The 12,360-nt window shown below is 36.0% G+C and overlaps 2 protein-coding genes across 2 annotated transcripts; both read right to left on the bottom strand.

Moving 5' to 3' along the window:
* Positions 1 to 170: 170 nt before the first annotated feature.
* LOC132632976 (MAPK kinase substrate protein At1g80180) lies at positions 171 to 1,023 on the bottom strand. The gene has a single exon (XM_060349138.1). It carries the CDS (start codon positions 839 to 841, stop codon positions 479 to 481), a length of 363 nt encoding a protein of 120 aa, XP_060205121.1. The 5' UTR covers positions 842 to 1,023; the 3' UTR covers positions 171 to 478.
* An 8,044-nt stretch (positions 1,024 to 9,067) lies between these two features.
* Positions 9,068 to 10,963, bottom strand: LOC132632975 (F-box protein At5g49610-like). The gene has a single exon (XM_060349137.1). It carries the CDS (start codon positions 10,566 to 10,568, stop codon positions 9,450 to 9,452), a length of 1,119 nt encoding a protein of 372 aa, XP_060205120.1. The 5' UTR covers positions 10,569 to 10,963; the 3' UTR covers positions 9,068 to 9,449.
* Between the last annotated feature and the right edge of the window lie 1,397 nt (positions 10,964 to 12,360).

Genomic DNA, 12,360 nt, shown 5'->3' with positions numbered 1-12,360 from the left:
AGACAAATAAATTGTTGATTCTATTTTCAGCAAAACAGAATCAACAAGCCCCCAAAAATGAAAATCATGAATAGAAGGTTAAGGGTGGAGGAACATCTACATGTATATACATAGAGATAGAAAGAGTATACAATAAACATACTGATATAAACATCCCAAAACACATACCAGAAGACAAAGCAAGATATGGTCCTAATTTCAGATTCATCCTTTGTACAACGAGGAATGACAAAAAAGACAACAGAAAGAAAAAAAAAAGAAAAGCTAAAGCTTATGCACAAACTAGTACCCAGCCAACTAAGAAAAGCAAGACACCGGAAGAAATCGTCCAAAGAAGTACAAATCTGGCAGAGACAAAAGGCAAAAAAGCATAAAACAAGTACAGTTGTCTTCTAGCTCCAAAATTTTTACACCTCGTCCTTATCTAGATGAAACATACTACAACATCTTCCACCAACCACTTGTGAACTAATCTCTTTTACATCTTGCGTTTACCGGATTTAGGTCTACGGTTAGATTTTTCATTGTTCTTTCCAAAAGCGCTACAGAATCCACATGCTGATACTTTAGGAGATGGTGGTTCAATTGCTGGAGACACCTTACCGGTTCGGAAACCGCGGTTGGACCGGCTTCTCTCAATGGATCCACCTGTTTTTGATGGCACCGACACCTCCATTTTAGGCTTTGAACCTTCTTCTTCTCTGTCAGTTTTAGTATTTTCTCCTCTTGGATTGTTCGGTTGAACCAATTCACCTGAAGCTGTCAATAATTTGTCGTCCCATATTAGTCCTGATGAGCCTTGTCTACGGAACGATGTGGTAGATCTCTGTAAACCGGCCATTCAAGAATGAACAACAACCACCTCAGTTGCAAACAACCACTAAATTGTGGTTCACAAAAGGGTCTTCGTGTTGATTGTTTTATAGTGGGAGTCTAGATCTTTCTTGGGATGAGGACTGTGAAAACAAAAGTATGGAGCCCCTTGCGATTGTGGTTGGATTTTTCCTCACATGTTTTATGTACCACGGCCGTATTTATACAAAATGGAAGAGATAGCAAAGGGGACCAATGTTACTCCATAATATTAGTAATGGGTTCGGTAAAAATAGATTACAATTTATTTAGAGATTAAAGTTATGCAAGGTGAGTATTAAAAAAATTTACCTTATCAAGTTACTTTTATTTGTTTGTAATAGACTTGTATAGGGGAATATATCTTCTATATCCACTTTTTATGGAAGGCTACGTATAAATGAGTCTTGGAAAAATATAATAATTTAATATATACCATAGCTTAATTTCGTGTATTTATATAGTAGGTTAAAATTATTTTTGTTTGTTATATTATGTTGCTCACATTACTTTTGGATATTTAATCTATTCTTATATAACAACTTTGTAGTTATTTTTAAAGTAATTTGTGAAGGATCAATTTTTTTTATTCGTGTACAGTGTTAAAATATGTTATTTTTAAAAGATGACTTAGCTAGTGATCAATAAAGTGAGTTAAAAATAATGAGCGTTTAGGTTTAAATTTCAAAGGAGGTAAAAATTATTAGGCGATCTCATATTATCTATCTAAGTTTTGATGAACAGAGTTATCCAAAGTTCATCAAAACGTGTATTGGTGAAAGGTAATAAGTACATTTGTAAAATTAATCAATGTGCATGTAAATTAACCCAAACTACACTTACCATAAAATAAGTACAATGATAAACTTCTAGTATAAGATATAGCTCACGGGTTGGTTAAAGATTGTCGACCGTTCGGCAACTCCCTCGTAATGACTCTATTAGGCGTAATATTATATTAAGCATTATTTCTTTTACCTAATTAATGATACATAATAAGGCATGTGCTAATCAATTTTTTAAAATTGCATTACATATTCAGGCTTTGTTTAATACTTCCATTCCCGTATTCTATTTATGACTCTCTTGTTTCCTTTGACCGTTAAGTATGTGACCATTTGAGAGTAATAAATTAATTTTAAAAAGTCTGTGACTATGGGAATCTGAAAAATACTACCTCTGCTTCTGCCAAATTGTCTGTTTCTTCGTTTGTTTTATGATTTTCTCTGTTGTCCTATATCTTTTTTTTTCTTGGCCAAAATGGTTTTGGTCAAACTGTAATTTGCTATTAAGAGTACGTTCGCTTATTTACAATTATTTTTTTAACTCAATAAAATATTTAGCTATGAAAGTTAATTATATTAACCAACCAATGAATGAAAATCACAATTTATCGGAAAGGAAGGCATAGCAAATAATTTATTCTATACATAACCCAGTAATTTAATAAAATTTAGGGTGTGCTTGATAGAAGGAAAAGAAATATTTTTCATTATAAAGTCAACACACTCTTAATTAAAACAGAAAAGACCATAGGTTTTGGTTAATTATACCTAGGTAAGGCTCAAATATCAATTGTTCGTCTATCCAATATTCCAATCTATGGCTTCTTGCTTACTTCGCCATTTATTAGTGCTATTGAAGACAAATTCTTCGCATCCAACTATATTGCTTTCGGTTTCATCTCCGTCATGCACAACACACATTTAATATTATACGACCCAACTAAAGTAACTTATTGTGCATTTTTTTCCTTATTAACCATAAATAAATTGTCTTTGCTATATGTAAGGATGTTTAAAAACTTTGTAATTGTCTATGGCAAAATCCGTAGCCACCAAATGGACGTATCAAAAGGTGACACGTGGCGATGACGACAGGTCAGATCCGAGTCAACAAACGAGGGGTTTCGAGAAAGCATACAACACTCCGGAGAAGTAATTTGGTAACCGCTACTGGAGACAGAAACTACAAAGGGTTCGGAGGAGCGTGCCAACTCACCGATCAAACGTCATTCAATGCACAGCCGTTACAGAAGACCTCTAAGATTCTTCCAGCCTTTATTAACGTTTATTAGCCTTTATCGCCTCTTAATTACCTTTTATTGCAGCATTAATATTGGTAATTAAGGGGGCATGATTCATGGAGCTTGTCTTATATTTCAAGTATAAATAGAGCTTTTTCATTGTAAGAGGCATCAGAAACATTACACAACAATACAAAGTATTCATTCTATTCTTAGCATTCGCTCTTTCTTGCTTAATTCGTTGAGGTTATAGTGATTCACTGCCCGAAGACTCTAGCTCAAAGCTTCTCCAAGGCCCAAACTACATAACTAGCTATGCTTTACTTTCACTTGTCTTGTTAATTATTATTTTCTATTTCATAATATTGGTTACATTGATCCACATGTCCTTGACCACGAACAAAAATTTAACTGTATCGATTTTCCATGTAAATAGTTTGGCGCCCACCGTGGGGCCAAGACAATTGTGGTATCCTTGTGACCCACTTTGTCATACTAATTCTCTTAAGTCTTTTCTGTTAGAACATATATTTCAGATATGACAAACACTATTAATGACCAAACTCATCTCGCTACTGGGAACAAAGATGGAACAACTGCCCCCAGAAACGGTCTAAATCAATGGGTTACAGAGGAAACAACGCCTGCTGATGAAACCCCCCAAGAAGCAATGCAGATCGTGAGGGAGCAGCAGCGGTCAATGGTGGAGGAGATGTAATTCATGAGGCAAAATATCTGAACACTTTCTGGCAACCCAAACGCCGGAGTCAGCAAGCCAAGAGGGACACCCCCGACAGCAATTGTCGGAAACAATACAACCAGTGGAGACCGAACGGAGGGAAAAGCCATTGGGAATGAAGACACATCCGGGAGCGAATCCGTCCGAGATGATTATTTCCGAGCACAAGTCTTGCAATTTATGAAAGACATAACTGATATGATGAACAAAAGCGCTAAGGAAGAAGGAAAAGAACGCGAAGGAGTTGCAAGCCCGTATGGATCAAATTCCTGGGGCTCCGCCGGTCCTTAAAGGACCGGATTCAAAAAAGCAAATTTAGTTAACTTACAAACCAGAAGCTGCCTCGGAGTTGATCCCGTAGAGATTTAAGATGCCAGACATCCCCAAGTATGACGGGACGATAGATTCGCAAGAGCATATAATGGCCTACACCATGACTGTCAAGGGAAATGACCTGAAACCGAATGAGATCGAATCAGTCTTGATCAAGAAATTCGTCGAGACATTGGCTAAATGGGCTTTAGCTTGGTATTCTCTTTTACCCCAACACTTTATTGATTCATTTTCTATGTTGGCAAATATGTTTATCAAAGCACATGTTGGAGCTCGGAAGGTATGAACGCAAAAGACGTCATCTTTCTCATAACGCAAGGGGAGACTAAGTTGCTCTGTGACTGTGTCACCCGGTTCCAGAAGGATAGGATGTTGCTGCCCGTGGTTCCGGATGAATGGGCAGCTGAGGCTTTCACTATGGGTCTCAATCCTCTGAGTTCGGATGCTTCACGAAAACTCAAGAAAAATTTGCTAGAGTTCCAGGCAACAACGTGGAAAGATGTACACAATCGGTACACGTCGAAGATTCACGTAAAAGATGATCAGGTAGATATATCCACATTTTCTACAGCCTGGAGTCAAGGTTAACTGAACTTTGATCGGAAGCATTCTAGACACCGGTTCAACCATACCCATCAGGACCACGGACTAACAAAAGGCAGGAGCGTTTCCAGAGCGAGTCACCAGAAAACAACTTAGATAAAGAACAGTAGTGCCTACGAACATTGGGACTATCGCATCAAAGTAGCGGAAAAACAACAATAAGTTCCGGAAGGATCTGAAGATGGCTCCGGAACAATGAAAAAAAAGAATTTTCCCCAAAGGCATCATGCCGGAGATTGCTCGAACTGGCTCCGAAATAAAGAAAAGAAATGGGGACTGCCAGATTAGCCCCGAAAAAAATAGAAGAAACCAGAATCAGGAACCGGCTAGACCCAATAGATGTCAGCCCGGTCATAATTCTCTTGCAATGTATTTTTGTTCATTTCATGTAAACTGTCGTATACGCAAAGTTGTAAACACTTGTGTACGTTCAAAGAATGGAATGAAGCAAAACTTGCACCTTCTAAACATTCTAGTATACATCCGAATGAAACAAAATCATTCTTAAATTTGCTTACGCTTAAAAGAAAATAGGGATTACGAATCGGAACAATTGTGCCCAAATGAGCAGGAAACGTCCTCTTCATAAGCACCGAAACACAATTAAGGGCCCTCTCTTATATTGTCGTCTAGTTAAATGGCTAAAAGGTCGGATGCTTTATTTCTCGGTCGTAAAGTTAACTGGACATGTTATACTTCCAGACTTTTCCAGAACCAGAAGATTTAAATTCCTAGTCATTAACATTCCGGCCTCCAAGGCTGCGAGGTTATAAAAATTTCGGGTATAACTAAAAATCTTAGAGTCAAAAACTCTAAGACTAAACAGTTTCAGGTATAATTAGAAATCCAAGAATCAAGATTCGAAGTTTAAAAGTTTTGGGTGCAACTTAAAACCTAAGAGTCAAAACTCAAATATTAACAGTTCCACATGAACACTAAAAACCCGAGATCAAGCTTTTTGTGGTGGTGGTACTTTGTCAGCATCAACCGGCCGTTGACGGTAAAAAACCAGTGGTAGATTTGTACTCTGAATCCCTAAGACCTGTATTCTTTTTCCCTTCGCCTGATTTTTGTTTCAATTGAGTTTTCTGACAAGGTTTTTAATGAGGCAGTCACGAGGATGATTACATGAATTTCCGACAAGAAGGAGAAAATCTTCCACTTCCCGATCACATCTCAGCGAGTAACCAGAAAGTGGGGGGACTATCTGTATTGGGCAAAATCCGGAGACACCAAGTAGACGTTTGGCGATGGCGACAGGTCAGATCCGAGTCAGCAAACAAAGGGTTCCCAGAAAGCATACGACGCTCCGGAGAAGTAATTTAGTAACCACTACCGGATATAGAAACTACAAAGGGTCCGGAGGAGTGTGCCAACTCACTGGTCAAACGTCATTCAATGCACAGCCGTTACAAAGACCCCCAAGATTATTCCGTCCTTTATTAGCCTTGATTAGCGTTTATTAGCCTTTATCACCTCTTAATTACCTTTTATTGCAGCATTAATATTGGTAATTAAGGGGGCATGATTCATGGAACTTGTACCCCATAGTTCAAGTATTAATAGAGCTTTTTATTTCATTGTAAGAGGCATCGAAAATATTATACAACAATACAAAGTATTCACACTATTCTTAGCATTCACTCTTTCTTTTTTAATTCGTTGAGGTTATAGTGATTCACCGCCCGGAGACTCTAGCTCAAAGCTTCTCCAAGCCCCAAACTACATAATTAGCTATGATTTACTTTCACTTGTCTTGTTAATTATTATTTGCTATTTCATAATTTTGGTTACATTGATCCACGTGTTTTTGACCACGAACACAAATTCAACTATACCGATTTTCTGTGTTAACAGTAATTACTAATAAATTTGTACCATTAAAATTGTTTATTTTTTTTTTCAAATTTCTCCTACCCTATTTAAAGAACAAACTGAGGTGTATTGTCTGATTGCTAAATGCTAATTAAGCAGTAAACTCTGTCATACATTACTCCAATTTAAGCTTCAGTTTTACCAGATACTCCATGATCCCATCTTTTAGACTTTTAATTCTTCCCGATTATTCACAGGTCCACATCACTAAATAAAAAATTAAAAAAAAGACGCCAATTAAGAGGTTACCTACAGCGTTTGTTGGGAGGAGTATTCAAGTGCAGGTGGAAATCAAAAGTCACTTAAGCCCTAGCCAATTGGGCGTCGTCACCATCAACGTTACGTAGAAAATTGCGTGTTCCTTTCAAACATGGCAACTTAATTTATTTCTGCTTTCTCATGTTTATTCGAAGAAACCAATAACTTGAAAAATTCAAGCCCCCCCTCTTAATTCAATTATTACTTTTTCTATCTTAAAATACTTATAATGTTTTTCTTTTAAAGAAACTAATGTGATAACTGTTTTAGGACAAAAAAATAATAAACTTAACTTAGTTTCTTTTTCTCCTTTTAAAATTGATATATGATTAACCTTTTGAATTCGGCGAGAGATTCAAAGTCCATAAACACACTCAAAGCACCCCACGCCACGCATCAATGTCAAACCGTTATCATCATCACATTATTAGCATTCACTATCATTTGCCATTTGTTATGAAGATTCAAGTTGCTTTTTGCCTTTTAATTGATGGCTAAAAAAAATGTTGCCCCTATCTCCTGGTAAAACCAAAACCCCTCAAAGATGACCATGACGGAAATTTTTCGGATTAGTTGACTGAAATAAGCATTAAAAGCTGACTGAAATAAGCATTAAAAGTTGACTGAAATTTTAATTGTTCGGATTAGTTGACTGAAATAAGCATAAAAAGCTGGAATTTTTTTTGTTCCAAAATTAAATTATAAATAAATAATTACATTTTGTATTAAAAATGTTGAAACTAATAATAAATAGTTGATATTTAGCAATTTTCTATAATAATGACTAATATGTTTCTAAAGTTATTTACAAAAACTATAAATTAAAAAGTATATGTATAAGGAGAATAATGAACGACGTAAATAGAAATGAGGCAGAGTTAGGAATCTATTTTGAAGAGGATACTTTGAGAATTAGAATATTTTAGGGATAAATATTGAAATATCTGGTCAATTCAAAAGTGTTTGTAATCTAAAAAGTTATAAGTTGAGAATGACCAACTTATGTTTTGGTTGATTTTGGCTTTTGCGACTTAGCTTATAAGGAATTTGAATATTTATCAAACTCATAAATAAGTTTAAAAAATGCTGATAAGCGAATTTGACTAACTTATAAATTTAGTCAAACACCCTCTGTGTCAACTTGTGGGATTAAATCTAGTTTTATCATTATCTTGTAAACATTAATTCCCACAATTTATTAGAAAACCTAACTATATTTCCTTTATAACAAGGCTAGTTAGGTTAGGCTTTTTCCCTTTAATATCATTTTCCTTTCACTTCTATTTCCTGCATGTAAACCAATTCTAATGACGAAAGGTCAGCGAAACACATTCTATATCTAAACATTAATTCCTGTAAGAAAACTACTTTAATCTGCATTAAGTTGCAACATGAATACGTATGTGCAGGTAACTAAAAATATCCTATACCAATATTTCTTCTTTAGCCAATAAGTTGAAATAATTAGTTTAACATCTCGAATATAATGCTTTCCGTAGCAATAGCATTTACTAGTCACTTTTCGTCACCCTCTTTGAGAACTAGTCACAATACTAAAGTTTAATCTGAAAAGTTTAGAACTTCATAGGATCATTACAGTAGCTATTTTTTTAAGTTGTACAAATATTGCAAAATGGCTATTTGTGAGTTTTGTCCGTGCTTTCTGCGCCTCGTGCAATCGCAGAGTGGGCTATTCCTGAGTGGGCTTTTGGTTCCGTTTAAAAATTAAAAGAGGAATTGGGTTAAGGGCTGATTCACTTTGAACTTCGTAACAAGGCTCAATAAACATGGGCCATTAGAATTGGGTTATACACTATTTATCCATATATTATATTTATACAGGCTGTTACAAAGAAAATAGCCAGTATAAATATAATATATGGATAATTAGTGTATAATATATGTATACTGATTAACGGTTATAAATATTTTTGAGCAAGAAGCTCAATGTGTTATTTTCGCATTCTTTTTTACTTTTTAGAGATAAAACGTTACAAGTGCAATCAACTAAAGAAAAGATGTTAAACAATACCATGATATCCAATGACCTAAAATTAACTCATTAAATTAATAAAAAGAGAAAAAAAGAGCTGCAATTGAAAATGCTCGAAAAACATCTAGTTTGAATTCTGTAGTTATTCTTGAAAGTATTAAAAAAGACCAAAGACAAATAATTTAATAAGTATAAAATCAGCTGTAATAACTAAAGCAAAATGACAAATGTCTGTGTAATATTCTTCTCGAGACACATAGGTATTTAAATAAAGTATAAAATGTCCTAAGCATCAATGAGAAGACATTTAATAAATTCCTAAAATTTGCATTCCACATAAGATCATCAAAATACAATATATTTCTGAAACTTTCTTTTCCATATAAAATCAGCAACAAATAAGCAAAATATGGAAGGTAGTAAGAGAAAAATACTGAAATAAGACCAATTGGATCGATAAACATATCAATTGCAAAAATGACAAAAAGAAAGGATTATCGAGAAAAAAAGATACTCCATATTGGGTAAAAGTGAAAGTTTATCCGCATCAGCCATTATTTACACCAAATGATGTTATAAAAACACCAGCTGAAAAGTCTCAGAGACTTGAGTAATCAACAAATGGAGTTTCCTTATCATTATTAAAAGTTCCTTAATCCTTTATGCTATATCTAATCCAACTTTACAAGCAAATCAGGATTCTCTTTTTACATATGGAGGAAAATTAAACCGATATGTTTTGGAACTTGGAAGAGTGGAGAATTTAACGCTCATTTGTTCAGGAAACTGGAAGATGCAAGACAGGGATGTAACAACAGTCCTTTAATGGGGAAAGTTTGCGATTTCATCCCTTTAATTGTATCACACCCTTCAATCCAATGCCATTCCCACTTACTATTTCTTGCACATTCTCTCCATACTACCATTCTTGATCCAAGATCTCTGTATAAACACATAGCCCCAGCAATACATACACATTTTGTATTAATACTACCCCATCTCCCTTTACCTCCTAACAATCTTGCCCCTAATTCTTGTGGTACCTTCTCAATCATTCTCCAATTATTACCTTCACTAAGCTCCCATATACATGCCCCTGCATCACTAGTTCCACCAACAAGATTCAATTTTCCATTTCTTGGCACCAATCCTGCAAATTCAAGCCTGTCAGCCATTGGCACACTTAATTCTCTCCAATTTTTCTTCCCAATTTCGAATACTATTACCGTATAATCCCGAGCAGAGCTGATCCAATACAGGACACCGTCGCAGTAAGCGCTCTCGTTTGATGTCCAAACTGTTAGCCTTACAACAAATTCCATCGGCATTGATTCAATCGTTTTCCAGCTATCATAAATAGAATCATATACTTCTAAGGTGGGTTCATACGAGGCAGAGGCACCTCCTTCTACGCTCCTCGCCTCTCTCAATCCTCCAGCCACGTAGACCTTGAAATTAGCTGAATTTAATTCTATTACTCCAACAGCTGGATTAGTCCTTGAGACATTTAGCTTTGGGAGGTGCCTGAATTGTCTGGTGAAGGGATTGCATATGGCTAATTGAAGAGTAGTAGTTGTGGTTTCTCTAAGTAGTATCAGGCCATTAATTGCACCAATTGGGCGAATTGGGTTAGGAATGAAATCAAGAGGCAGTAGATGCCAGGAATTGTTACTTGGGTTGTGAGCATAAATAAAATGTCCGTGGTTGCGCGTGGGCAACGCTATGAACCACGGCGGATGAATCATCCGTCGTGGCAGCATTGCCCACGAAGCTGAATTGTTGACACATATATGCCAACTCTTGCAGGTAGATTTGGCCCTGGCTAAGGAATCAGGGGAAAGATAAGAGAAAATGTTGGATAGGAGATCAAATTGAAGGTTGCTCCACATAGTGTTGGAAATCCCAAAAGGCTCTTGCTACGGAGGAATATGGAACTTGCAAGTGTGTGTATATATATATATATGGCACAAACTGCTAGTGATTGTGGCTGAAAAATGATTGAAGGAGAGCTAAATTACGTGACGGTTTGATTTTGCAGAGAGATGTGTGTGTCCAGTTCCTTAAAGTTTTGGTTTTTGTACTGCTTTTCTTTGTTTCTTAATATTTAATACTTTGTGAGGCGGTTCTTGCAACTTGCAAGTAAACCCGGCAACCGGTTCAAACCGGACCGGACCGGTAACCGGTTACGGAACCGACCGATTTCCGGTTAAATGTTGTTGCATTGCCTCATGACCTAAAAGTGAATTATTTCCACCAACATCAATACCTAAATTAGGTGTTTCTTCCACAAATGTTTCCTCATTAAGCCCACCCCTAACAATACCACTATTACTACCGGCACCACGTCTAAATCTCTTTGTCATTATTAAATGGAATTAATTTAAATCACACTCAAATAAATCACAAGAAAATAAATTGCAACAAATTAAATTGCTAGAATTAAATTGCATAAATTAAAATGCGAAAAATAAAGGTAGAGTTGGAACGAAGGTACCAAATTGCCGGATTAATTTCCAACAAAGTGAAGGCGGCTAGAATTGCAAATTCACCAAAGCTACTTCGGATTGTTGCAAAATCACTAATTCCACCAACAATATTATAATTGAAAAATTAATAATTGAAACTATAATAAGACTTTATAATATTTATTTGAGAGAAATTTAAAGTGGCTAATTGTTGCAAAGTAACTATAATTGAGAGATTGAGATTTGAGAGAAAGAGAAGAGTGAATTGGTGTAGATTAAAATGAAAATGAAGAAGGGTTTATATAGGGGTGGGGGATGGATTAAAGTGTAAAAAAAAAAAGTTTGGGGGGTTAGGAGGGGGGAAAAATGAGTTTATGGTCGTTTGGAAACGGCCATTTTTGCAAATGGACCGTTGCCAACGGTCCAATAACGGACAACCCAACGGCTATATTAATTTTTTTTTTAATTTCACCGGTTTAACCGGTCCGGTTCCGGTTTTACCGGTTCCAGTTTCAAAAAAATCGAAACCGGACCGGTAAGTAATATACGGTTAACCGGAACGGTTCAACCGTTTCCGGTTCCAGTTTTATCGGTCCGGTTACCGGTTGGAACCGGTTGACGGGTTTACTTGCAAGTGCCCAAGAGCCACGAACGTTTTAAAATATTAAAGGAACTGCAATTTGCAGTCGTGCTTATAATACTTGATAATGAAGAGTTGTAGATACTTGCTCATCATAACGTAAGACATGAGGAAACACCTGTTATATCCCGTGCTTTTGCACATTTGGAAAAATTTGGAATAATCTTGCCTTGTAGGAAATAAGACTGTGTTTCTATTTCATTTAACATATGTGTGATATCCATGAAAAATATTGTTGCGGGAATACGGAAGAAGGCCAAGAGCAAAATTGAAATTTTTGAAATTAGTTCCGGGAATTTATAAATAAGATCCATCACGAATTGGGCTAAAAAAAATAAATAAAGAAAATAAAGGCCCAAATGGCATGGGGTGGCCGGTCATATGCTTGGCCCAAGCCCAAATATTTGGTCATGTGATTAATTAATGTAAGAGGGTGATATATACATGTTCACCCTTTAGAACTTTCAAGAAATGAAAACAAAACAAAAAGAGAGAGAGAGAGCAAGAACAAGAGAGGGGGGTTCGGCCCCCCCTTCAAAAGAGAAAGAAAAATTTTCCAAGTCCATTCTTGATCCA

This window comes from Lycium barbarum, chromosome 3 (assembly GCF_019175385.1).
Source record: "Lycium barbarum isolate Lr01 chromosome 3, ASM1917538v2, whole genome shotgun sequence".
Classification (NCBI taxonomy): domain Eukaryota; kingdom Viridiplantae; phylum Streptophyta; class Magnoliopsida; order Solanales; family Solanaceae; genus Lycium; species Lycium barbarum.
The sequence above is the reverse complement of the archived record's forward strand: the minus strand, read 5'-3'. Positions and strand labels throughout refer to the sequence as shown.